The following is a 27,073-nucleotide window of genomic DNA, read 5'->3' on the forward strand; positions in this document are numbered from 1 at the left end:
GCTGGAGGGGTAAATAGCCTATTTCACGTTGACTGATGAAGCAGAAGACAATCCTCTCTCAACAACTCGACCCTATATATATATATATATACGAGTTCTCCCCACTGGCAAGGTATGGGAGGGGTCCTGGGGCCACCCTCCTCCCTGACAGTCCCTCCTGGTGACTCCTTCCTCCTCCCCCAGCTGCTGTGCGCCATCATCGCGGGGGCCTTACACTATCTCTACCTGGCCTCCTTCACCTGGATGCTCTTGGACGGTCTACACCTCTTCCTCACGGCACGCAACCTGACGGTGGTCAACTACACCAGTGTGAGTAGGTTCATGAAGTGGCTCATGTTCCCTGTGGGCTATGGAGTCCCGGCTCTAATCGTGGCCATTTCTGCTGCATCCAGACCTTCCCTTTATGGAACACCCACCAGGTGAGTGCAAATTCCCACTGCCCCTACCTTCTCCAGCACAACTGTGGCCATCATAGAACCAATAGCGATTTAATTTCCCCCGAACGTGATAGGCAGAGGAAAGGTCAGTGCCCACTCCGAAGACATCTCTCTGGTGGAATTTTGTGTTCCTTGAACTGTTTTTAAGTCCTTAAGATTTAATTATTTTAAGGGGCACCTGGGTGGCGCAGTCGGTTAAGCGTCCGACTTCAGCCAGGTCACGATCTCGCAGTCCGTGAGTTCGAGCCCCGCGTCAGGCTCTGGGCCGACGGCTCGGAGCCTGGAGCCTGTTTCCGATTCTGTGTCTCCCTCTCTCTCTGCCCCTCCCCCGTTCATGCTCTGTCTCTCTCTGTCCCAAAAATAAAAATAAAAAAAAATTAAAAAAAAAAGATTTAATTATTTTAAATGTTCATTATGAAGTATTTAATCATTATATATTACACATTCTAGTGATTCTCTATCCACAAAGGCCAATGTTCTCTTGACTCACTTCTCATCTCTCTCTTAGATGCTGGCTCCACACAGACAAAGGATTTGTATGGACCTTCCTGGGCCCCGTCTGCACCATCTTCTCCGTGAGTAACACGTGACATCAGAGCATCCTGCCTGCCAAAGTGATGGTCATTCAAAGACCAGGTGTACCAGGAGGGTTACAGGCAGCGGGAGCAATCGTTCCAGTTGGCCCAGGACTGATGAGAGACCCCCCCCCCCAGGATGCAGGAATTTCCGTTGCAACAACAGGACTAACATGTTTCCTGAGACCTGGGACTTTCAGTGCTAAAATTGGGAGTTTCCATGCGAACTGCATCGAAGTGCTCGCCAAAGTTACAGGACAAACACATGCCTGAGTTACAGGGTGGTTGGTCTAGTCTTCTAGGACTTCTACAAAAGGCAAAAGCTTCTTACCTGCCGGGTTAGGTGTTGGATGAGCTAGGAGGATGCTTACCAGATGTGGAGTGAATTTAATACACCTGTGGGCTTTCTGCAGATTAATCTGGCCTTCTTTCTGATGACCTTCTGGATTGTGAAAAACAAGCTCTCCTCCCTCAACAGAGATGTGTCCACCCTCCAGAACACCAGGTGAGGAGGAGTCAGAGGAATGTCCCCCATCCAGAGCATTATCCTCAGAGCTCCAAGGATCTGATGTCCAGAGAGAATGGACTTTGCCCTGATACACAGGGATTGCTTCCATGCCTTACCTAGTAGGTCCTGAGAACATTTCTATCCTTACAACACACTCAAAACATCACATAACAGTTCCCAGAACCCAACGCACCCTTTCATGGTCATGCCTTCATGTGTTTTAGGCCCCCTGCCTTCCCCTTCTCTTGCCCCACGTGAACGCAGGTTCATCAACCACATGTCACATCACTTAGGAGTTTGGGGATGCCCTTTCCTTTCCTCAACTTTGCACAGAATCAGTGGCCTCTATTCTGGGCAAAACACATTCTGGGTCAGGTCATGGAGAAGGTGGGGACAGGAACAGCCCTGGATGGGATCTGGGCAGAAGTACCTCACTTTGCAAATGTTACAAGTGATCATTTGTTTTTGTCTTGCCACCAGACTCTAAGGGCTGTGGAAACAGAAGTCTTGTCTTGGTTGTTCTGAATGCCCAAGCCCCAGCCTAGGGCCAGGGGCACAGAATGTTCTCGACGATGTCAGCTGAACAAAATTAGGGGTCTTCCTGAAACATCGTGACCTTTTTGAAACTCACATTCTGGAGTGTCACTACCATCCCTAGTCCTAGTCAAACTGCCATCCCTGACCCAAACACCATTTCTTTTTATGGAATCATTGACGATAAAGATCCAAGTTGATCGCTACTCAGTAGGAAGCATCCGTGGAGTGGACTTGAAAACAGGTGGGGTGGGGAGGGGGCTGTTGCTCCCGGTGCATCACGAGCCTCCTCTCTCCTCCTACCCAGGATGCTGACATTCAAAGCGACGGCTCAGCTCCTCATCCTGGGCTGCACGTGGTGTCTGGGCATCCTGCAGGTGGGGCCAGCTGCCCGCATCATGGCTTACCTCTTCACCATCATCAACAGCCTGCAGGGAGCGTTCATCTTCCTGGTGTACTGCCTCCTCAGCCAGCAGGTAAACACCAACCCCTTTTTTTATTGTCATAAAGTTAGGACATAGTGTAATGAACCCTTGAATCGTTTCAATCTATGTTCTCTGAATTTTCATATAAGCTGTGAGCCATGTGTAAACACTATGTTCTCTCTACTTCAAGATATTCTTGATTATAAGATACATGAATTTATTAACAGCTTTCAGAAAGTAAATAGTTGCTACATCAAGGAAATATGTTTTTCTTCAGTTTTCCCATTTGTAATAGTCAGCTATTGCTGTGTAACAAACGACCTCAAAAATCTCCAGAGCCGAAACACAAACGTTTGCTTTTCTCATTCTCAAGTCTGATTGAGGTTCAGCCAATCTTGTCTGGGCTCAGCTTGGCTTGGTTCTAGAATGTAGATTACGTTCAGGTCTTCTCCTTGAGACTCCTCCTGAGGCTTAGCAGAAACCGAGAAGCTCCCTAGGATCTGTTCTTCTGATGACAATGGCAAAATCACAAGAAGACAAGTCCTGTTGGACAGGGGCCATTTCAAGCCTTGTGGTCCTGCTTGAATCACTTCCACTGATATTGCCTTGGCCAAAGAAAGTCATATGTCCAAGCCCAAAGTCAAGGGGAAAGAACCCTCTAGCCACCAGGAGGCTAAGACAGGGTGTAATACTGTGACAGAGGAGTGAATAATTGAAATCTCTAATGCAATCCACCACACCACTTAAACACATGAATTCTTAATCACATTTCCATGTGATGGGATAGTTTCCATACTAATACGTTTTAATAGTTCTATGACGGCATTAAATAATAAGTTAATCTTTCCAACATGTTATTATGAACATTTTCAAACACACAAAAAGGTTAAAACAATTATGCAATGGACACATATATACCAATCACTTCAATTATCTTTGTGCTATATTTGTTTTGCCACATTGTCCACATATCCATTCTTTTACCCATTCTCCACCACTAAGTCCCTGGTAACCCCTATTCTACTTTGCGGCTCAATTACTTAGACTATTATAAGGATCTCAGGTATGTGGAACCAGATGATATTTGTCCTTTGTTCCAGGCTTATTTCACTGAGCGTAATGCCTTCAAGGTCCATCCATGTTGCAGCCTGTACCAGAATACCATTCCTTTTTAAGGCTCAATGAATAATATTTCATTGTCCACATATGTCACGTGTTGTTGAAGTTTTTTAAAACTTGTTCTATTCCTGACTCACTGGTTTCTCTCTTCACCCACCAATGTTAACAGAAACCATTCCAGTCTTGTCTTTGATATTCCAGGTCCGAAAATGGTTCAGAGAGATCATGAAATCTAAACCTGAGTCTGAGACTTACACACTTTCCACCAGGTTTGGCGCAAACTCAAGACCCAGTGAGGTAAGAGGACTTGTGATTTATTCTAATGTTTCCTCCCTTGACACCCAAAGCCCCCTCTCCGTGTCTTAGTATGAGGTCCCTTCCCTGGGGGGTATGACGGAGATCTCTTTTCCTGATGACCTGGTTTGCATTTCTCATTCTTACCGTATCGTTCCTCAGTTGACCCTTCCCTGATCACTGACAGTGCTTAAGCTGGCTTGTGTATATATTCTGGTCATACAAATGAGTAAGGGTCAAACGTGTCACCAGCATAACTGTCATCTAACGTAGAATCCTTGGGGGGAGGCTTAGAATCACAGACATAGAGCAGTGGTCATCATCCTCTGAAATCCCGCTATCCCTTGGAGAGGCGGACGTAAGCCCAGTGGTGTTGGCAGAAAGGGCTCCAGGAGAGGCACCCCACCCCAGCTGCTCTACATAATTATAGGAGAGGAGCATATGGAATAATGGGACCTTCCAGGGAGAGGAAATGGTCTTGTTAGAAAGAGGACCTCCGTGGAACTTGATAGCTGGTATTCAACTGATCCTTCATTGACTTAACTCAGACTCGATGCACCAAGGAATGAGTTTCCAGCACTACCTTGGACCTCTCTGTAGCTGTCCCTTATTTGCCTCTTTGGAGAAATGAGAGAACATACTTCTCCAAGAAGGCACGCCCCTAGATAGGCAAGAAGGGCTCCAAAACTCGTAATCCAAAAAATTTTTCCCAGTCTCATTTGTATGCTCCCATACACCCACCACATCTGCTAGCCAAGGAGCCTTCGAGTGTGTTGTTTTTAGAATAAACAGAATTGAGACACATAGTTTTCCACATTCTTTGAGCTAATATGTGATACTCTCAGCACCGGAAATATTGAGTCAGTAAAGAAGCATCTATCCCTAACTGGAGGCAAATTCATTCAAAATCTCTCCAAAAGGGCTAAAAGGAAAACAAGACCAAAAAAAAAAAAAAAAATCCTAGGGCAAGTCAAGTGATCAGAAAACAAAACAAAACTGTGAGTATCAGGTTTAAATCATTCCCAATGAGAGTAAAATTGTCAAAGGGACTGACTGCTGGCTGTGACCATTACAAGACTTCCTTGATAATCCAGAATGATTTTCAAAGCTTCCAGCACTCCAGTAACTGGTTTCCCACAATAAATAAGGAATTTTTTTTTATTATTGTTCTGTAACATTGTGGAAATTGAGTAAGATGAGTGTATCTTTGAAAGGGGAATATATATATATATATATATATATATATATATATATATATATGCTCCCTGTAGGAAATACATTCACTTTAATTAAAAGAATCTCTGAAGCTTTTACTTTTCTAGGCACAGAGTATGATTAAAAAGCTAAGAAACAAAAATCCAGGGCACCTGAGTGGCTCAGTCAGTTGAGTGTCTGACTCTTGATTTCGGCTCTGGTCATGATCCCTGGGTTGTGGGTTTGAGCCCTGTGCTAAGTGTGGAGCCTGCTTAAGGTTCTCTCTCTCTCTCTCTCTCTCTCTGCCCCTTTCCCCTGCTCATGCACTCTCTCTCTAAAAAACTTTTTTTAAATCCTTCCTCTTTCTCCATGGACAAATTTGCCCTTGGGTTAAATTCCAAGCTGTGCTCTCTAGAAACTTGCTAACATTGGAAGGTCAGTTCTGCAACCAGGCAATATTGTTTGTGGAAAAAGTCTTGTCTGACTAAACAGAGAGTTCTGTGAATGAACCGTAAATAACAGGAGGGAAATGATAGCTTTGGACTTCCTGCATACAATGACTCATAGAACGAGGCCAGGAACCCCTGTCCTCACGGGCTGCTACAGGAGGTATCGCTTTTCTCGCGCAGCTTTTAAACCAGGCTGTAACTTGTAGGTGGTAAACGTGATATTTGTTGAGTTCTGCAACGTGTCAAGGTGCTGCAGTGGGCAAGAGACATACAAAAGGAACAAGACGTCGGGCGCCTGGGTGGTCAGTCGGTTGAGTGTCCGACTTCAGCTCAGGTCAAAGCATCTGACTCTTGATTTCAGCTCAGGTCGTGATCCCAGATTCATGAGATCGAGCCCCCTATTGGGCTCTGTGCTGACAGGGCAGAGCCTGCCTGAGATTCTCTGTCTCTGTCTCTCTCTCTCTCTCAGCCTCTCCCCACCCCCTCAAAATAAGTAAATAAACATTTTTTTTAACTAAAAAAAAAAAAAGAATTCTTCCTTTGGGATTTTTAAATTCTCCCACTTCTTAAATTTTTTTTTAATGTTTGTTTATTTTTGAGAGGAAGAGAGAGAGAGAGAGAGCATAAGCAGGGGAGGGGCAGAGAGAGAGGGAGACACAGAATCCGAAGCAGGCTCCAGGCTCCAAGCTGTCAGCACAGAGCCCGACGCGGGGATTGAACTCATGGACTGTGAGATCATGACCTGAGCCAAAGTCAGATGCTCAACCGACTGAGCCACCCAGGCGCCCCAAGAAGTCCTCCCATTTAAGCTGAAGAAGGCCACACCTGTCCTAAGATTCCAAAATGCTAGGCGATCATGTCATTCTTTCCTGCTGGATGGAGCTCTTGTCGCCAAGGACTTGCTAACAAGCTCTGAAAAAGCCACAATAACCCAGTTTTTGACCAGTTTGATCCAGTTCAGACACCAGGCTAACCATCCAGATGACCTCAATATCATTTCCATCCAACTGTGATTTTTAAAAAAAAGCACACCTAGGGGCGTCTGGGTGGCTCAGTTGGTTGGGCATCCGACTTCAGCTCAGGTCGTGATCTCACAGTTCGTGGGTTCGAGTCCCCCGTTGGGCTCTGTGTTGACAGCCCAGAGCCTGGAGCCTGCTTCCGATTCTGTGTCTCCCTCTCTCTCTGTACTTCCCTGCTCATGCTCTGTCTCTCTCAAAAATGAATAAATGTTAAAAGAATTTTAAAAAACACACACACACACCTACCGGCACCATGACAGATCCAACTGTGTCCACATGGGGGAAGAAAAGAGGTGGCATTTTGATTCCTAGAAGCCCCCACCCCCTTGCCTGAAAAACCCCCACGTCAGCTTTGCTTATCAGCCCCTTAATTAGCCTAGCCCCATAAAACCCTGACCATGGGACCTAACCAGGGAGAAGGTGCCTTTAGAACATGAGCTCCCTGGGGTGCCTGGGTGGCCCAGTCAGTTGAGCGCCCGAATCTTGGTTTCGGCTCAGGTCATGACGTCATGGGATTGAGCCCCATTTCAGACTCTGTCCTGAGCATGGAGTCTGCTTGAGGTTCCCCCCCCCACCTCTCTCTCTCTCTCTGCCTCTCCCCCCCCCCAAAATTTTTTTTAAAAAAGATTAATTTTAAAAATAAATTTTTAAAAAAGAACACAAGCTCCCCATCTCTGTTCTCTGTCCATTGAATAAGTTGCCAGCTTACCATCAAATACTGTTTTGGTGTTTGGCCATTCGACAAATGGTATATTGAGGAGGCAAAGGACCTACCACTTAAGTAACACTGCCTTTAACCCACTTCTGCACTTTCTTTGGTGGGGGTGGGGGTGCGGGTTGCTTTGTTCTGTTTCATCCTTACTTACTTCTACCTTTAATCTAAACGTCTTTTGCTTGTCGGGGGAGGGAGGGGGTGTTTTCCCAGAGCAACTGAAGAGAAAATATTCGAACTAGAACATTCGACCCCACATGGAAAGTCACAGCCACGGATTTGGTTGGCATCGTGAAGAACAGAGCTGGAGACCAGGGGGACCATTACCTTTGACCTCCTTGGAGAGGAAATGTTCAGCCTTTACTTCCTGAAGTGTTTGTTCTGCACAACGGGCCCCCAGTAAATGGGCGTTGCATTGGGTTTCTCTTCGCTGTCGTGGGCTCAGCCAGCGCTTGTCGCTGGGGACCCCAATCATGGCCATTGCAAATAGTCCCTGGACATTTTGTAAACAAGGCAGGCCCCTTTAAAGGCCTTTCCTCAAATTCTTACACGCATTCGTCCTAACCTTGCTCTTGAAACTCATCCAGTCCTTCAGACCCTCAGCTTCTCCCAAACTGTCAGCTGTACCTCCTTTCTTATCCAGGCTAAAGCTCATGGTCAACCATGTCGAAAGATTTTCTCCCCTAATCGTGACACCTTACTCTCTCATTCTGATTCCATTCTGATTCCTGGGAACACCTTGATCCAGGACCAGTCCAACAATGGCAGTCACTACAGATTGCTAACTCAGCAGCCCTCACCATATCATATGCTCCTTATCAACACAACCTTGGTTATTTGCAGGTGTGGGACAGCAGTGTGCCTGGACGCAGGGGGCCAGCCGAGACTGGTCTGAGCCCAGTTATTCTCAACCAGAGGTGATTCCCCACCCCCATAGGACAGTTGACAAAGTCTGGAGGCCATTTTTTGTTGTCACGACTGGGGAAAGGCAGGGGAATGCTACTGGCGTGTATGTGGCAAAGGGCAGGGATGCTGCTAAACGTCCATAATGAACAAGACAGCCCCCACATCCACACAACCAAGGGTTATCAGTCCCTAAATGTCAGTAGCGCTGAGGTCAAGAAACCCCAGCCTAAACTAGCCGTAGCGATTGTGTTCCCATCTGCTAGAGACTGGTTTAGGATGGGTGCATCTGGACCAGTTCTGGGCAATGAGATATAAGAAACACCTACTGGAAAATACCTCTTCTCCTTGATAGAAACAAAGACAAATTCAAGGGCAGCCTTCCCGTGACGTCCTGGTTTGGGCTGCTATACGACCCTATTGCTAAGCCACTTTGGGTCGGGTAATGTTATTTGGAGTCCAAAGCATCCTTCCTTGTGAACAAACGACTTCTCCATCAGGGCAGTGAGATCCCAGAATCACTCGGTTTGGAGTCATTACAAATACGTGCTTTCTGATATACACCAGACTCTCCATGCTACCCGGAATTTGTTCTTCCTGTCCGTAGTCAGCTTCCCCCCAAGAAAAGTTGTAGCTTTTCACTTCCTTCCTCTGTCCCCATCACCTTTCCCCTTACATGAGGCAGGAGACCTTGTCGACTCCTTCAGAGATAACAAACACCAGCTGACAGAAACTACCCCAACTTCCTGACGTCCTTTACAAATACATCCACATCCATGCCTACCCTTGCTTCCTTCCCTCACTGGTGCCCTTCGTCCCCTCTTCCATTCTTCCACAACAGCAAAGGGATCCCTCCTCTGGTTCAAGGTTAACCCCTCCCTCTGTGCTTTGCTTATCCCCTCCAGCCTCTCTGGGGACTTTTCTCCACTGATATCTCCTCTCTCTGTCTTGAGTCTCCCACCTCTCCGACCTCCTGTCTCCTGGTTCTTCCCCCAGCAGTATTTAAATATACTGAAGGGGCCACTGGTGGTTCAGTCGGTTAAAGCATCCAACTGTTGGTTTCAGCTCAGGTCATGATTGCGCAGTTGAGGAGTTTGCGCCCCACATCGGTCTCTGTGCTGACGGTGTGGAATCTGCTTGGGATTCTCTCTCTCTCCCTCTTTCTCTCTGCACCCCCTCCCCACTCTCTCTTTCTCAAAATAAATAAATAAGCTTTAATAAAGAGAGAAACTAAAAAGAGGTTAGCAAACTTTTTCTGCCAATGGCCAAATAGCAAATATTTTAGACTTTTCAGGATGTGTGTGTGTGTGTGTTTATTAGAAATATAAAAACCATTTCTAACTTACTGGCCATACAAAAACAGGCTGCACTCAGGATTTGACAGCCCCCCCCCCACCCCGCCACCAAGCTATAATTTGCTGGCCCTTGTGCTAAAGGAAGAGAAATGGTGGATTCTAGGCAAATGGCCACTTGTACATTTCTCAACTCCTCTCCATCCCCTACACTAATATATCTGCTTCTTTATTTTTTTTTTTTTTTAAATTTTTTTTTTCAATGTTTTTTATTTATTTTTGGGACAGAGAGAGACAGAGCATGAACGGGGGAGGGGCAGAGAGAGAGGGAGACACAGAATCGGAAACAGGCTCCAGGCTCCGAGCCACCAGCCCAGAGCCTGACGCGGGGCTCGAACTCACAGACCGCGAGATCGTGACCTGGCTGAAGTCGGACGCTTAACCGACTGCGCCACCCAGGCGCCCCAATATATCTGCTTCTTTAAACCCAGAGTCTGCTGGGGCCAGTGGCATCTGGGTAGAGATGAGGGTGTTGTCTCTAGGGGAATCCCCAAAGGGAAATCTGGGAGTGACATGTCTCCCCCATGCACCAGGTGGAGAGTCCCAAGATAAGCTGAAGAACACTCCAGGCTGAAGATCAGACACCGTCCATCCCAGGAAGAGTCTGGCCCACAGGGGTCCATGGACCTCCTGGGATAGGCCCGCATCACTCCCGTGTGTGTGTGTGTGTGTGTGTGTGTGATCCCTCTGGCCCCCAAGAACTCCAAGAGGAGCCCTGCTCCTGAATCTAGGAGGAAGCAGAGACCGGGGAGCAAGGAGGTGTCTCTGCTTACCTGCCTGGTGTGCACATGCACCTCTTGGGGCGAAGAATCCGCCTCCTCCCATCGCTTGGGAAACTGCCCCTGCTTAGAGTTCTCAACCCCCCGGGGCTGAGCCCCAAGAAGAAATGACAACACTGAGAGATCCTGGCAGCTGCAAAGAGGATGGTCCGGTGTAACTGACGCCCACCCAACAGACCTGCTGGAGTAGACAGACAACTTAACAAGAGACTAATTCCAGTAAGAACTGAACACAATCAAATAAGAATGTATGGAGATTCGAGTACAGAACCAAAATGCTCTTTGGAATTAAATAAAAATGGGATAGGGGTGCCTGGGTGGCTCAGTCGGTTAAGCGGCCAACTTCAGCTCAGGTCATGATCTCGCGGTCCGTGAGTTCAAGCCCCGCGTCGGGCTCTGTGCTGACGGCTCAGAGCCTGAAGCCTGTTTCAGATTCTGTGTCTCCCTCTCTCTGACCCTCCCCCATTCATGCTCTGTCTCTCTCTGTCTCAAAAATAAATAAACGTTAAAAAAAAATTTTAATAAAAATGGGATAAACAAGAGACTTTTCTGGATCAACAAGAGAAGAGTACGGTCACTGTCAAGAGCCAAATTAGGGGCTTAGAAGAACACGTGGAAGAAATATCTCAAAGCACAGATCAAAATGCCAATTGATGAAAATTGCAAAGGAGAAGAATTAGCCTGAGATGCCCAGGAGATCTGACATGGGAATGATAGGGGGGTTTGGAAGAGTAGGGGGGAGGCATTCAGGTCCATTCGATGTAATTTAAAAAAAAATCCTCTCTGCTGCATTAACTTCTCTCTCTCTCCCTCCACCCAACATTCTAGAAAAGTTGTTTACGCTCTGTTATCCCCACTTCCTGCCGCCCCCTCACTGTTCAACCACTGCAGTCTGATTTCTGCCTCCAACACACCCAGGAACAGCTCAATGTCCCAAATGCTTCCTCTGTGCTAAGGATGGAGACTTCCCAGTCTTTTCTAACTTGACCTTCGGGTCACCCTTAATTGCACGGGTCTTCTTTTCTTTTTCTTTTTCATAATCAAGTATCTCAATTTTGTCCAGCTTTATTGAGGTATAATTAACACATAAAAATTGTCCATGATGGTTTGATCTACGTAAAGTGTCCATGATGGTTTGATCTACGTAAAGTGTTCATGATGTTTGACCTACGTAAATTGTCCATGATGGTTTGATCTACGTAAAGTGTCCATGATGGTTTGATCTACGCAAATTTTCCATGATGGTTTGATCTACATATGCATTGTCCCCTTTGCTTCTTAAGCTCTGTCTTCTTGGCTTCTCTGGCACGATCGTCCTATAAGAGTGGTCAACTCATCCCAGTTTGCCCAGTACTTTCCCTGCTTTAGCACTGAGCATCCCACATCCCAGAAACCCCTCCAGCCCAGGCAAGCCAGAACCACGCCACAGGCTTGTCTTCTCCTGTCCCAGAGTGTCTTGATTTGGATTCCCCCAAGAGCAAACTCTGAGACAAGGATTCGAGCATAAGTACTTTATTTTGGAGGTGATCCCAGGAAACACCAGCAGCAATGTGAAGACGGGAGTCAGAGAAAGAAAGGCAGCCAGTCCAAGCTGTGTTCAAAGATGTGTTATCGAGTCTCTGTAAATAAACTTAAAGTTTTTTTAATTAAAACAAAAATAAGTGTGTCCATAAGCATTATTTTCTTCCTCAGCTCTAGGTAATAATAACTCCATCTTTCCTGTTCCTTTAGTTGAAAATTTTGGAGTAATTCTTTACTCTTCTCTTTCTCTCACACCCCACATTCACTCCAGCAGCAAATCCCATTAGTTTTCTCTTCAGAATAGATTAATTTTCTTCCTACCCTTCCTCTCATCCGCATTTTCATCATAGCCCCAGGAGAGCCACACAGGTTATTATCAACAGACCCAGAACTGAATTCCTAGTGTCCTGCCTCAGCCCAGGATGTCTGTTCCATCACACCACACTGTTCCCTTCCCATGACTGCCAGCTGAGACAAGAGCTACAAGGTTGGGGTCTCAGGGATAATTCGAGTTTACAGACAGTCCCTTGAAAGGTGGCAGGTGCTGCAGAAAGAGATCAACCATTAGAGGCGCAGACTGAGTCCAAATATGAGCTGTGCCACTAGATGACAATGGACAAGCCTCAGTTTCCCCAGCTATAAAATGGGGCTGGTAGTTGTTCCAACTTCACAGAGTCGTGTGTCTGTCTAACACACAGTACATGCTTGATAAACGGTGACTTTTGTTATTTTTATGCACCAAAAATGCCCAGCCTTTGCTCCCTCACGCCCAAAGTGGTAAAGGGGACCTCCTTCACACTTATCTGTCTACCTGAAACTAGACAATCATGAGAGATGTGGGAGGGAGATAGGTTTGAGCCAGCCCCACTGTGGAACAGCCCAGCATGACCCAAAGATGTGACCACAGCCCCTGCTTCTCCATTTTTCAACACATTGCAGGAGGCTCACATTTCCTCTTCTGAGATGCAGGAACTTCCCCTGACCCCAGATAAACAGTCACTTGGACCAACGGCCCCCTGGGGTTGGATACCCACCCACGCTATAGTCTATGGGCTGTAGGGGGGGCTGGTTTCAGTCCTGGTGAGTTGGGGACAGGTGTAGAGGGGGGAGGAGACAAGGAGAGAGGGGGGCTGGAAGGGAAGTGAACGCTAACCGCCCCCACTGCCCCTCTGCCCAGAGCCTCCTTGCCTCGATCCCCTGCTCTCAGTCAACACGAGGATTCAGCTACTCACCAAGGGTAGTTGTTGATCAAGCAATTGATCAGTTTGGAGAATGCCCACATCCCTTTGGATATGATTGGGGGATTGTCCAAAGGGTCTGCCCTGTTGCGTTGTGTTCAGCTGTGGGTAGTACCAGCCTCCCCTCGAGGGTGTTTCTGATGGTCAGGATCACTGGGCGGAGCACCGGTCCATTAGAGGGTATTGCAGGCTGTCCTGCTCTCCCCCAGAATTCACGTGTTCAAGTGCCAACCCCCAGGACGTCGGAATGTGACTGTATTTGAAGAGGTAATTCATGAAAACGAAGTCATTGCAAGGGGCCCTGATCCAATATGACCTGCGTCTCTATAAGAAGAAGAGATTCGGACACAGATACGCACAAGGACAAGTCCATGTGGAGACACGAGGAGCCGAGGGCCAGATACAACTCAAGGAGAGACACCTCCCCAGAAACCAAAGACTTCGACCCGCCAGTCTTAGACTTCAGCCTCCAGAACGAGGAGACAGTAAACTTCTCGCATTTAAGCCAGTCTACGGTGCTTTATTGTGGAACACACCCTCCCCCACAGCGGACCGTCACCTTGGGCAAGGGCCACACATCGAACTGACATTTTGAGAAGCTCTCACACGGCAAGAGCTAATAGTCCAGGAAGGTCCACGGCAAGTAAAAGTGAATCATTCATCGAAGATCTTTACAAACCACCAACAGCCTCAAGGCAGGTGCAGGCATAGGTAGCCACCGCCACCGCCCTGGCAATCTGACCACACACTGGGGGAGGGGGCGGGCTTGCCTCTCAGGTGGTCTGCCTTTCTGGAAGCTTCACAGGCCAAGTCTTGGCAGAGGCCTGATTCTGCCCCCTAGGTCAGGCAAACCTCACCTGGGACATTGAGAAAGTTGTTTTGTCAAGAACAATTTTTCCCCACCTGCTTTCCCAGAAGCTGTTCCACATCAGGTAGGCAGTAAGGGAGCCCTGGGCCAGCACCCCAGGGTTCAGAAGAGCCAGGGAGTTTTCCGCTCCAGCTCAGTCATTATCAGACCCGGAGCCCCCTGCGGCCAGGATTGCTTCCGCGGAGCCAGGAGCAAGGACTTGGTGAGTTTCCTCCAGCCCCCAGAGCTGGGAGACAATGTCTAAGACCTGGTCTCCTGCCAGCTCGCCACCTGCTACAGACTGAATTGTGTGTCCCCCGCCCAATTCGTATCTTAAACCCTAACCCTCAATGTGATGGTTCGAGGCGATGGAGGCGATCAGGTCATAAGGGTGGAACTCTTTGTTCCTTATAACAGGAACCCCAGAGAGTTCTCCCCCCTTGCAGCATAAGAGAACACAGCAAGATGGCCCTCTGCGAATCAGAAAGTGGGCCCTCACCAAGCACTGCACTTTCACCTTGGACCTCCCGGCTTCCAGAAATTCAACAAGTAAATCTCTTATTGCCTGTAAGCCATCCAGTTTCCAGTATTCTGGTACAACGGCCTGAATAGACTAGGACATCATCCAATCGCACAAGCCCTCTAGTCGCCCTAGAAATGCTCTCACTTGCACCCAAGGATGGGACTGGCTCCATCCAAGCTGCTGGTTCCATCGTAGGTCCATCCATGTTGGTTCACAGACTGGCAGAGTCTTCCGTGGAAGGGCGGGAGGTTCTCATCCCCAAGAGCCAAGGGGCACTCGAGTAGGGACTCCCCCCCCCACCCTCAGCCGTGGGGTTCAACAGGAACATTTCCGCTCACAAATCCAGTAGGTCGTTTTGTCACAAGAGAGGTCATTCCAGGTGCCACCTTTGTTCATGCTGGCACAGTCCTCATCGTTGATGTTGTTGGGCTCCTCTGGGTCCCAAAAGCTGCAGAGAGGAAAAGCAGGCATTGGGGAGGGATGAACAGGTGGGGCACAGGGGATTTTTTTCAGGGCACTCTATGCGATACTGCGACGGTGGATACGTGACAACATACACGCGTCAAAACCCACAGAATGCACAACACTTGGAGCGAAGCCTAATGTGAACCGAGGACTTCAACTCATCAGAATGTATCCATAATGGTTCATCGTCTGTAACAAACGTGCCACCCCAAAAATGCAAGATGGTAATGACAGAGGAAACTGTGTACCTTCTGCTCAATTGTTTGGCAAAAAAGAAAGTCTATTAATTAAAGAAAGAATATCAAGGAGTCGGGGGGAGGGGGGAGGAAAGGCACTCACGGTTCAAGGCTCTTTCTTGCATCCTAGCCATTTCTTCAGCTTTCTAGAATTACCTGAAGCTGCCACTTTGTCCCCTTCACCCCCACCTTGTCTGTCTTAATTCAGCCCCGCCTCCCGGTTCACCAGGACGGTCTCCTGCTCCTGAGTCCGTTTCCTACATCTGGTCAGTTTCTGCCTCTTACAAAGAACGCTTCTTGGAATCCTTCCAACCTCCCAGGTATTGGAGTATCTGAAGTCTCTTCCATTAAGGCAGAGCCTGATTTGGCAATTCGGGTGCATGGGATTTACTAAGGGATGCTCTCAGGAGAGGAGTGCGAGAAGCAGGATGGTGCAGGGGAGACCTTGAGCCCGGATGTGGGTTCAGCCTGGTCTTGCCTCAGCCTGATCCAAGAGGGAGCTCTGGAATGTGAACAGCACCACAGAGTTCTCTTGACTTGTGACAAAGGGTCCCGGCTTCTCTTAGCCACTCGTTGGCTGTGGGCTGAAGTAACCTCCTAGGGGAGCTGGCCTCCATTCAGCTGAGGACAACTCTCTGGAGAAAGCACATCCGTGAGCCATCCCTGCCGGGGGAGGGCTGCACCAGCCCCATGAGGGGGTCTCAGCTGGGCCCTCACAGCACCCCACTATGCCATGTCTTTGCTATTTATAGAGCGGTGCCCTCCTCCAGGAATCTTTAACAAAAAATGAGAACCCCTGTCAGGACACTAATATTTCTAATATATAAAGAGCTCTTAGAAATAAAGAAGAAGGGTGCCTGGGTGGCTCAGTCGGTTAGGCTTCTGACTTTGGCTCAGGTCATGATCTCACAGTTCGTGGGTTCGAGCCCTGCATCGGACTCTGTGGGCTCTCTGCTGACAACTTGGAGCCTGGAGCCTGCTTTAAATTCTATGTCTCCCTCTCTCTCTGTCCCTCCCCTGCTCATGCTCTCTCAAAAATAAATAAACATTTAAAGGAAGAAAGAAAGAAAGAAAGAGAAAGAAAGGAAGAAGGAAAGAAAGAAAGAAGAAAAAAACTAAAATCCCAGTGTAAAAATATACCAATGATATAATAAACACTTCACAGAAAAGTTAATACCTGTGTCTATTAAACATATGAGAAGATACCCAGGAGCACCTGGGGGGCCCAGTCGGTGAAGCGTCCAACTCATGGCTTGTGGGTCCGAGCCCCACATCGAGCTCTGCACTGGCAGCACGAGCCTACTTGGGATTCTCTCTCTCTCCCTCTCTCTGCCCCGCCCCTGCTCCCCTGCTTGCGCTCTCTCTCAAAATAAACTTTAAAAAACATACAAATAATAAAAAAAAAAACATATCCAACTCCAGTCATTATAAGAGAATGTAAATTAATACTAAATTGGGATTCCATTTCATCTACAATTAAACCAAAAAAATTACAAAAGTTTGATGAACTCTTTTTTTTTTTAATTTTTTTTAACGTTTATTTATTTTTGAGACAGAGAGAGACAGAGCATGAACGGGGGAGGGGCAGAGAGAGAGGGAGACACAGAATCGGAAGCAGGCTCCAGGCTCTGAGCCGTCAGCACAGAGCCCAACACGGGGCTCGAACTCACGGAGCATGAGATCATGACCTGAGCCACCCAGGCTCCCCGCAATGGAGAAAAATTTTAAAGGTACAGGGACCAGATTCCCTGTGAGCAAAAAAGCACCCTTGGGCCTCCTTTATCCAGCCTGGTCTGGGGTTCTAAAGAATCTTCTGGCTTGGACTGCACAAAGACCATGGCGGGCAGAGACCCCAAGGGCCCTCAATACTTGCCTCAGAGTGACAGGTGACCCATCCAGCCACTTCCAGTCCCCTTCATGGTCCCTGTCACTCAGCCCCAGCCAGTAGATCCGTGGAGAGCCATGAGCCTTGGCCACAAACTTCTGCAAGTACAAACTCCATTCAGCCATCAGCTTAATTACATCAAATGTAAATGGTCTAAAAACACCCATTAAGAGCCAGAAATTGTCAGACTGGATTTAAAAAAGAAGATCCGGGGCGGCCGGGCAGCTCAGTCGGTGGAGCGTCCACCTTCAGCTCAGGACATGATCTCACAATTTGTGAGTTCGAGCCCCGCATTGGGCTCACTGCTGTCAGCCCAGAGCCTGCTTCAGATCCTCTGTCCCTCTCTCTCTCTCTCTCTCTCTGCCCCTCCCTCGCTCACACACTCTCTCTCAAAAATAAAGAACAGGTAAAAAAAAAAAGACCCAACTGTATGTTGTCTACAAGAAATCTGCTTGAAAATAATGACACAGGTAAAGGATGGGAAAAGACCATGCAGACCCCCGGGCTCAAATCCCAGCTCTGACACTTGCTAGTTGTCCATGGCCACGGGCAAGTCTCTTAAACGTACGGTGCCTCGGTTTCCCCATCTGCGAAGTACAAGCAATGTCTACCGTGTGCAAATGGCTTGGCCCTCTAACCGTCGTAGCACCAAATCATCGCAGGTGCTTACGAAACGCCAGTTTTCCTTCGCCGGTGAAACTGCTTTCCTACCACCTCAAAGCGCAGCAGGACCCACGCATCCCTCATCGAGCTAGGGGACGGTTACTTGGGCATCACGTGACCCCTCCTGACTCGCACGCTAATTCACAAGGTTGTTGTGAGGACGTTAATGTAAGACGCAAGGTGTTTGGAACACAGCCTGGAGAACGGAAGGAATATAATAGCCGTGACGATATCTCCGGGTTAGAGAGAATGCCGAGACTTGGGATTTGAACCCAACGAGAGCCTGTCCTCTTAACCTTGTGATTAAAAGGCTTAGTGGCAGGGGCGCCTGGGTGGCTCAGTCGGTTGGGCAGCCGACTACAGCTCAGGTCACGATCTCGAGGTCCGAGGGTTCGAGCCCCGCGTGGGGCTCTGTGCTGACAGCTCAGAGCCTGGAGCTTGCTTCCGGTTCTGTGTCTCCCTCTCTCTCTGTCCCTTCCCTGCTTGCTCTCTGTCTCTGTCTCTCTCTCTCTCTCTCTCAAAAGTAATAAACAATTAAAAAAAAAAAGTTTTAGTGGCTAAGAGCATCTAGGCAACTCAGTCAACTAAGCATCTAACTCTTGAATTTGGCTCAGGTCATGGTCTCATGGTTCGTGGGATCAAGCCCCACGTCAGGCTCTGTTCTGACATTGCTTGAGATTCTCTCTGCCCCTCCCCTGCTCTCTCTCTCTCTCTCTCTCTCTCAAAATAAATAAATAAACATTTTAAAAAAGAAAAAGTCTTCGTGGCTCAAAAGCACTTCCAATTTCTCTCCATCCAGGAAGGATATGTGAAACCTGCTGGCTCTTGAGGACTTGGAGGGGATAGCTCACCTGTTCGGCGATGGTATTGATGATGACCAAGTGAGAGTAATTCTCCTGGCAGAACTTCCGGGCTTCATCCCATGACTTGGTCCTTGGGGAGAAGTAGTAACACTTGCCCTCAAAGGGGAGCCAGTCCTGAGGGCAGGTGATCCTGGTACAGTCTAGGGACAGAATAGTATGCTCTCAGCATGGCCCCAGAGCCGGGGTCATGTACACGGTGTGCCATACACAGTTGTGTGGGTTGCGCACTGCTCATCTCCAGGGGGCATCGCTCGGGTTAACTGCACTGAGTATCACCCCCCTGGGGATTTGTGCAACATGCCAGCATGGTCACGTCCCGCATCTCAGGGCAGTTCCCCAAGTCCCACTCACCTAATAAGCCCCGAAGTTCTACCAGGGACTGGTTGGTGTTAGTTCTTATGTGGTCAATATCCTTCTTCAGGCCAGCCAGCCCTGCCGTGCCAGTCACTGTCAGCAAGGATGGGCTGGAAGGTTAGTAACACAAACCCCCATCTACCCATCCACCCACCGCTGACTGCAAACACCAGAAAGAAGCGAGACCCACGCTCCTCACTGCACCCTCTTTCTAGCGGGTGGTGCTAGAACTCGAAACTGACGTGCTCAGTGCCCAGAGAGAGTCCCAGAGTGGCTCAGAGGAGGGACTGAGCTCTGGGGCTTGGGGAAGAGTGGGGATGGTGGACTTCCTGGAGGAGGTGGGGTTTGCAGGAAGATAGTGACTCAGTATCCGCGAGAGAGAGGGAGGGAGGCTCAGCAGGCCGGGGCCACCTTTACAGAAGCAGACATGTTGGGGCAGGCCGCAGTGGTAGAGGTCAAGGTGAACCTCACAGGAGCCAGAGCTCAAAGTAGGGTGAGGGCCAATGTCCAGGTCCTCGAGTGTTAAGCCTGGAGTTTCGCCTTGGACTCTGGGCAGTGAGACACCACCAGTGGGTTTCGAGCAGAAGCGTGGCTTGAATGCAACATGCGACAGTTGTCGGGCTTCAGCAAACATGGCGAAGGCCGTGCTAGCCCAGGAGATTCTTCTACAACTAAGTATTCCCACTGCTCCCACACCAGACTTGCCCACTTCCGGCTGGACACCCTTCCGTCTCTCTACCCACTAAAGCTTTTCTACTCCACCCACCTCTCTCCACCCTCGTCCAAGCCACCATCACCTCTCACCCATCCAACTGCCCCATACTCCTCCCTTGTACTTACGACATTGCCTCCTGCCACAGGGCCTTTGCACACACCTGAAGCCCTCCGCCCCTCACGTGGTTAATTCTTTCCCTTCCCTCACTCAGCTACAGCACTCTTTCCCTAGGAAAGCCCTATATGACCTTCCCAAAGATAAGGTCAAAGATCCCTTATTATATTTTTTTTCATAGAATCAGCATCCTTTGGACAATTCGCTAAAATTTGGGATTTTATACTCATTTGGGTGATAATTTGGTAAACGCTTCTTACTACCTGTGCCGTCCAACAGAAGTAGAATATAAACCACATACATAATTTTGAATTTTCGAATGGCCCCATTTAAAAAAAAAATTTTTAGGGGCGCCTGGGTGGCGCAGTCGGTTAAGCGTCCGGCTTCAGCCAGGTCACGATCTCACGGTCCGTGAGTTCGAGCCCCGCGTCAGGCTCTGGGCTGATGGCTCAGAGCCTGGAGCCTGTTTCCGATTCTGTGTCTCCCTCTCTCTCTGTCCCTCCCCCGTTCATGCTCTGTCTCTCTCTGTCCCAAAAATAAATAAACGTTGGGAAAAAAAAAAAAAATTTTTTTTTTAAATTTTTAATGTTTATTCATTTTTGAGAGAGAAAGAGACAGAGCACTAGCTGAGGAGAGGCAGAGAGAGAGGGAGACACAGAATCTGAAGCAGACTTCAGGGGGACGCAGGGCTTGCACCCACGAACCGCGAGATCATGACCTGAGCCGAGGTCAGGCACTTAACCGACTAAGCCACCCAGGCGTCCCTAATGGCCCCATTTTTTAAAAGTCAGAAGAGGGGCGCCTGGGTGGCGCAGTCGGTTAAGCGTCCGACTTCAGCCAGGTCACGATCTCGCGGTCCGTGAGTTCGAGCCCCGCGTCAGGCTCTGGGCTGATGGCTCGGAGCCTGGAGCCTGTTTCCGATTCTGTGTCTCCCTCTCTCTCTGCCCCTCCCCCGTTCATGCTCTGTCTCTCTCTGTCCCAAAAATAAATTAAAAATGTTGAAAAAAAAATAAAATAAAATAAAAGTCAGAAGAAAGCGAGCAAAAATAATTTGAGTGTTATTTTTTTTACTTATGCCAATATAGCCAAAAGAGTTTAATGGGTAACCAGTATTAAAGATTATTATTCTTGATATTGTTGAGATATTTTACATTCTTTTTTTTTTTTTTTTTGGAGCAAGTCTTTGACATTGGTGTGTGTTTTACACTCACAGCCCATCTCCGTTCAGAATGACCACACTGCAAGTGTCCCATAGCCACAGTGTCCAATAGCCTACTTGTCCCATAGCCACAGTGGCTCATGGCCGCCATATTGGACAGTGGCGATCTAGACGCACACATGCACGTAAACACACGCTCATGCACACGCTGTGCAAGGACAGGAACGGTGCCTGATGTGCTCCCTACCCCACCCGTCCCCCGATACCTACACAATTCCCGGGAAAGGCAGGATCGGAAGTGGCCTTGGGGTCGCATTTGAGGGGTCATGTTGGGCGTTCGATATGCATAACATGAAGGGAACAAAGCACTCACCACTTGCTTGCCATGCCGTCTGCTGAAAGGTCAACATTCTCAGCTCTCCCACCACCTCCTGGTCTATGAGGAAGAGTCCATCTTGAGCCCAGGCCCCCCCCCACGCCCCATGCTCAGCGTCTCCCCAGGCCCCATCCCCTTCCTACTCACACTTGATAAGGGTCACAGCCAGACCAGTGCAGCCCAGGAGCAGTGACACCACCACCAGCAGGCACAGGAACACCACCAGTCTCTCCTCCTGGTAGCACCCAGGACATCTGGACTTCTGACTGAGCTGGGACCCCGGGGTGGCTGGGGGAAGAGAGTGGGGACACAGAGACCAGTGCTGGTGCTTCATAGAGTGAGGAAGAGACACTCGAGCCTCTCTCCAACAGCGGGGAGACAGAGATCCGTGGTCATGACTGGATCACCAGAGGGCGTCGGCGAGAGAGGGTCAGGGGAAGAGAACCCTGAAGGGGCCCAGAAGAGCACATGCTGTGCCTCAGGGCCATCGCTTCCCCAAACGGAGCCCCCTCCCCATCTCCAAATGAAGCCCCACCCCCATCCCATCTCCATTTTCAAATCCAACCCCATCGCCGCAACCTAACACGACTACAACATAACCCAGAACACGGGAGAGAACGTGCCGTGTGCCAAAGCATCCTGTCACACCCCTATTACTGGATCCTCACCCTTATCACGTAGATGTCACTATTATTCTCGGTTTGCAAATAAGTAAACGGAGGGCTTGGCGAGGTCGTGCATGAGTTGGACCCAGCGCAGCTCCTAACGTTTGCGATGCATTACCCTATACTCTCCAGCAGCCCCTGCCCAAGCTGCTCCCCCCTTCTAGGAAGCTTATGGACCTTTGCATCAGGGGCAGAGAATGTTTCCCATGCTTTATGCAAGTAGGAGGTGGGGCCTGAGGAGAATCAAGCAGAGACCCTGGGTCCCTCGAGTCTGGTTTAGACTCAGGGAGGAGGACCTTCTGAAAGGAGACTCTTCTCTGCCCCAGGGTCTCCCTCTGGAGCTATAGGTCTGACTCAAGGATACTTGCTACCATGAGAGGGAAGAGAGGGGCACACCTGGGGGGCATGTGGACTTACCGGCTAGGGACGGCTGGAACGGGGGGCATTCTGGATTGACACCTGGGAGAAAGGGAGAGAAGCATTTATTCGCAAGTTGCTGCAAGACTCTACATCCCAAGATCAACACCTCCCCCATCCCATCCGATTTGTTCCCTAGGGAACTGGAGGGCTTCCCGGTGTCCCCTCGCAGGCTTCTGAAAGGCTCTCCCCGCCGCTCACCCAGTGGAGGAGATGTGCAGATGACTGGGGTGAGGTCCGGGCCTGGAAGGGGCCAGAAAGACAGTGGTTACGCAGACAAGGACTTCAGCCAGGTAAACTGAAAGGTCCCAGCCCCAGATTCTCACCTTTGATCTTTGAGGACTTGCAAGGCAGTGGGGGGTTCTCTGTTTTCTTTCCTGGGGGGGTGGGAGGGGAGGGAGGGAAAGGAATGGTTAGGCCCAGAGCAGCACAAAGGCAGCACTGAGTTTCCTGTACCCCCAGCCCCAACTCACCTGCCCTCGGAGGCCTAGGTGGGGCCATCGAGTCTGTGGAAGAGAAGTTCAGAGTTAGAGCCGGTGTGAGGCCCGGAAAAAGATCAGAGGCAGTGATGGAGCCAGGGCCCAGGCTCAAGTGGAGGGTGAGGGACAGGGTTGAGCATGAGAATGGAACCGGGGTTGAGCTAGAGCGACCAGTGGTCCTGGATCGCCCGGGACTTGCCCGGTTTTCAACCTCAAAGCCCCACATTCCAGGAAATCACTCAGCCCTGGGAAAAACTGGGGCAGTTGTTCGCCGTAAGTTAAAGACACGGCTGAGGGGCGCCTGGGTGGCGCAGTCGGTTAAGCGTCCGACTTCAGCCAGGTCACGATCTCGCAGTCCGTGAGTTCGAGCCCTGCGTCGGGCTCTGGGCTGACGGCCCAGAGCCTGGAGCCTGCTTCCGATTCTGTGTCTCCCTCTCTCTCTCTGCCCCTCCCCCGTTCATGCTCTGTCTCTCTCTGTCCCAAAAAAAAAAAAAAAAAAAAAAAAAAAAAAAAAACGTTTGAAAGACACGGCTGAGTCTGGGCTAAGGATGGAGTCACGGGTGTGGCTGGGTTGAGGATGGGGTGGGGGGACGGTGACGGACACGGGAGCAGGGTTGCGGTGCGGGATGTGGTCCGGACAAAGGGTGGGACTATCCCCGCACCAGGGGATGGGGAGGAAACGCCGTTTAGGTCGTGGTTCTGTGGAAGAAAGGGGGACGACTGTGGCTTTGGAAATAAAGCTGGAAATCGGACTGCAATCGGACATGGGGAAGGGGCCGACTTCGGGGAAGGGGTAGCACTGAAGATGGAATGGGTGGGGTCCATGTTGGAGGTGGACTTGAGGATTGTGTCGACACCAAGTGGGAGCTGGGAGCCGACAGGCCGCAGAGCCCAGGGCCCCCCCTGCCTCATTCGGAGCCCCGGGCACCTCCCGGGTCGGCCTCTCACTGGACTAAGATGCGGTGGGTGCAGCGCCCCGCCCTACAGGGACCGGCCACGGTCCCAGGACACCAGCACAGCGCACTCGACCCTCAGGGGAGCCTCGAAGCCTTCCCTTTTATACCCACTTAGCAGACTCTTCTCGAGACCCGGGCCAGGCACGGAGCCTAAAGGCAAATCTGGTTCCCAGAGTGTGGATGTGAGGAGGCCGGGAGTCGAGGGTCCACTCACTGCTTATGAAGCACCAGCTTTCGTGTCTCAGGACCTATGCACATCCGTTAAGCCCCATCCCAATATCCCCCCCCCGACCCCAGTCTCCCCACCACTACAAGCGGAGCCCTCAATTCCCCCTGGAGATTTCCCCCATTCTCTCGGGCCATCCCTTCGTGGACCTGCTCACCGGGGGCTGTGCCCAGAACCGCCCCTCCCAGTGGACAGGGAGGCCTTCCGGGGCAGGGCAGAGGCACAGAGACACCTGTCATCACCGCGTCTGGCTGGGCACACAGGAGGCTGACCGTGCGTCTACAGCGCCCAGCTAATGCCCCCTGGCCGCTGCTTCCCTCGGGCCACAGGCCACACATTTTCTGCACCCGGCCTCTGAGGAGTCCTCTTACCTGGCTTGGGAGGGAGATCCTTGTAGGGGGGTGCCATGTTCTCGTAATCATCTCCATCCTCCTCCTCCTCTCTGGTCCCTTCCAGACGACAGGCGAGTGAGAGCCCCGCCCATCCCCTCCTCTGTCCCTCGGGCCCCGGTTTCTAGCCGCGGGGTGGGGATGCCGTAATCTGGGTCCCGACCATCCCTGGCTGGCCCCCAGCTCCAGCCCGGCCAGGGCCATACCTGGCAGGTCCTGGCATCCAGAGTTGGTATACATGTGCACGGCCACAGCTAACACGAGAGCCTGAGAAGAGAGGACCGGATGGTATCTGCCCCTGACGCCTCCTGCTCAGGTGCCTGAGGTTTCTCTCAGTTCCCTTTTTCATTAAAATTCAAGTACATGCAAATCCACCTTCGGGGGAACCACCCAAACCCCCCCACACACACGTGCGCGCGCACACACACACACACACACAGACGCACACATCCTTCGACCCAGTTTGGATTCACGCACAGAAGTGGCAACGCCTGCATCTGAGCACCAAGCCCTGGGTGGAAAAAACGGATAAGCTCCTTCCTTCGTGGAACTTGCGATCAAGACACAACAGACACTGAGCTAGTAAATCAATATAGAAATAAGTGGTTCGGTTTTTCATTTTATTTCCAATAGTCACCAAGTATTAAAATAAAATCACGTAGGGGTGCCTGGGTGGCTCCATCGGTCAAGCGTCCGGCTTCGGCTCAGGTCATGATCTCACAGCTCGTGGGTTCGAGCCCCGCGTCGGGCTCTGTGCTGAGCGTGGAGCCTACTTAGGACTCTCTCCTGGGGCGCCCGGGTGGCTCAGTTGGTTAAACGTCCGACTTCAGCTCAGGTCACGGCTCGTGAGTTTGAGCCCCACGTTGGGCTCTGTGCTGACAGCTCAGAGCCTGCAGCCTGCTTCAGATTCTGTGTCTCCCTCTCTCTCTGCCCCCGCCCCCCGCTCATGCTCTCTTTCTCAAAAATGTACAAACATTTAAAAAGTGACATAAAACAGGGGCACCTGGCTGGCTCAGTCAGAAGAGCATGAAGCTTTTGATCTCAGGGTCATGAGTTCGAGCCCCACGTCGGGAGCAGAAATCACTTAAATAAACTTTTTTTTTTAATGACAATAAAATACAATAAAATAGAGTGAGGGATAGGATAGAGGGTAGTGTAGAGAGATAAAGAGGGAAGGCCTCCTGGAAGTGACATTTGCGACAAAATGCTAAAGTGATAGGTGCTAAGTACTCCCACGGTCCACAGCGAACGTTCCATGTTCCACGTTCCTGGCTGAGTTATCTCTGGCTGCATCACAAATTACCCCAAAGCTTCGTAAACAACAGCAAGCATTTATTAGCTCGCAGTTTCCGTGGCGCTGAGTTCAAGAGCAGCTTGGCTGGGTGACTGGTTCTTCCTCGGGATCTCGCATATCCCGTCAAGAGGCTCCCTGGGGCCAAGGTCTCTGTGCTGAAGCTGGGAGATCTGCTTCCAAGATGGGGCGCTCTCTCCAAAGGGCCGATGGAGCGTCCTCCCAATGTGGCACAGGCCAGGGTGGAAGCCATGCCACCTTGGATGCTTTGGCCGTACAAGTCACAAGCTGTGACCGCTGCTATCTTTTTTCACCCCGATCGGTTCCGAGTCGTCGTGGAAGGAGACGCCATGAGAGCGTGAACACCAAGACGTGAGGATCATCGGGGGCCATCCTGAAGGCTGGTCACCACCATCCCATGCACAGAACTTGCAAAGGAAGGTTTTTCACCCTGAGCTTGACATCGACTGGAAGTTATTTAAAAAGTGAGAGTAATCGCTTCTCGGCCTTTTGGCTAAGATCAAGTGTAAAAAGTGAGAGTAGGGGCGCCTGGGTGGCTCAGTCGGTTAAGTGTCTGACTTCGGCTCAGGTCATGATCTCACGGTCTGTGAGTTCGAGCCCCGCGTCGGGCTCTGGGCTGACTGCTCAGAGCCTGGAGCCTGTTTCAGATTCTGTGTCTCCCTCTCTCTCTGCCCCTCCCCCGTTCATGCTCTGTCTCTCTCTGTCTCAAAAATAAATAAACGTTAAAAAAAATTTTTTTTTAAATAAAAAGTAAGAGTTGAAGAGAGAAGTCTGTCCACCTCATTGGTAAAGCAAGGGATGAGGTTTTGACTCCGATCCCAAACCAGGGACCTGTGGGAAGGGGCTGCAGGAAGGGTGGCCACATCTTTTGGTTCAGCACAGATGTGGGAGTTCCCTGAGAGCCAAGTGAAGACAGTGGGGTAAACAGGCTGGAGCCATTTGGAGCATTCTGCCCAAGTGGGCAGCCTGCCTTGTGTTTCTCCAAAGGCCTGCCATCAGCCTTTGGGGCCAACGGCCTGAGAATCACCCATGACTCCTCTCTTCTCTCATTTCATGGCTCTGGCAAGTTGAATTTTCAAAAGATGGCTGCAACAGTATCTGTCTGTCCTACATGTGCTCATGCAACGTGACCTCGCCACTCCGCCAAGGAGTCCAACACTCCCCTTGAATCTGGGACGGTGGCAGTGACTCTCTTCTGACCACAGAATGTGGTGTGACTGACAGCTGCCATGCAGCCTCCACCTGGCTGTGTCAGAACACGTGCTCCCTGTGGCCATGTTGCGAGGAAACCCAAGCCGTATGGAGGTGTTCGCTCAACAGTCCCAGCTGAGGCCAGACTTCAGGCTGTCCCAGCCCAGGTGCCAGACATG

General features: G+C 50.1%; 2 protein-coding genes across 11 annotated transcripts in view; one reads left to right on the forward strand and one right to left on the reverse strand.

The window, feature by feature from the left end:
• The window catches only part of ADGRE3 (adhesion G protein-coupled receptor E3), a 49,826-nt gene extending 37,691 nt beyond the window's left edge, over nucleotides 1-12,135 (forward strand). For 2 of the 7 annotated variants that reach the window (XM_058727716.1, XM_058727717.1), the window contains exons 11-16: nucleotides 184-419; nucleotides 946-1,012; nucleotides 1,426-1,517; nucleotides 2,362-2,530; nucleotides 3,800-3,895; nucleotides 7,461-9,406. In XM_058727716.1, the coding sequence (XP_058583699.1) occupies nucleotides 184-419; nucleotides 946-1,012; nucleotides 1,426-1,517; nucleotides 2,362-2,530; nucleotides 3,800-3,895; nucleotides 7,461-7,508 (708 nt within the window). In that variant the 3' untranslated portion in view covers nucleotides 7,509-9,406. The other 5 variants (XM_058727713.1, XM_058727714.1, XM_058727718.1 and 2 more) reach the window with 4 other exon arrangements.
• Nucleotides 12,136-13,550: 1,415 nt separating this feature from the next.
• Nucleotides 13,551-24,734, reverse strand: CLEC17A (C-type lectin domain containing 17A). 4 transcript variants are annotated; one of them, XM_058727748.1, is made up of 12 exons: nucleotides 24,598-24,734; nucleotides 24,374-24,451; nucleotides 22,815-22,847; nucleotides 22,668-22,718; nucleotides 22,543-22,584; nucleotides 22,342-22,383; nucleotides 21,407-21,547; nucleotides 21,257-21,319; nucleotides 18,893-18,988; nucleotides 18,530-18,681; nucleotides 17,004-17,113; nucleotides 13,551-14,877 (listed from the first exon to the last, which is right to left on the reverse strand). In XM_058727748.1, the coding sequence occupies exons 1-12, from the start codon at nucleotides 24,629-24,631 to the stop codon at nucleotides 14,745-14,747; spliced, it is 975 nt and encodes a 324-aa protein (XP_058583731.1). In that variant the 5' UTR covers nucleotides 24,632-24,734; the 3' UTR covers nucleotides 13,551-14,744. The 4 variants fall into 4 exon arrangements, with proteins under 4 accessions (XP_058583731.1, XP_058583730.1, XP_058583733.1 ...); XM_058727747.1 differs by having other exon boundaries at nucleotides 22,321-22,383; XM_058727749.1 differs by having other exon boundaries at nucleotides 14,741-15,765; nucleotides 22,321-22,383.
• Nucleotides 24,735-27,073: the final 2,339 nt, after the last annotated feature.

Source organism: Neofelis nebulosa, chromosome 4 (assembly GCF_028018385.1).
Source record: "Neofelis nebulosa isolate mNeoNeb1 chromosome 4, mNeoNeb1.pri, whole genome shotgun sequence".
Lineage (NCBI taxonomy): Eukaryota > Metazoa > Chordata > Mammalia > Carnivora > Felidae > Neofelis > Neofelis nebulosa.

What these genes read in the sequence shown, in the direction of transcription:
- CLEC17A (XM_058727747.1), bottom strand. Translation starts at nt 24,631, where the DNA reads ATGTATACCAACTCTGGATGCCAGGACCTGCCAG. An exon ending in ACCTAGGCCTCCGAGGGCAG is followed by an intron (nt 22,719 to 22,814) that starts GTGAGTTGGGGC and finishes CCACCCCCCCAG; the next exon opens with GAAAGAAAACAGAGAACCCC. An exon ending in GACGGCATGGCAAGCAAGTG is followed by an intron (nt 18,989 to 21,256) that starts GTGAGTGCTTTG and finishes CCTTGCTGACAG; the next exon opens with TGACTGGCACGGCAGGGCTG.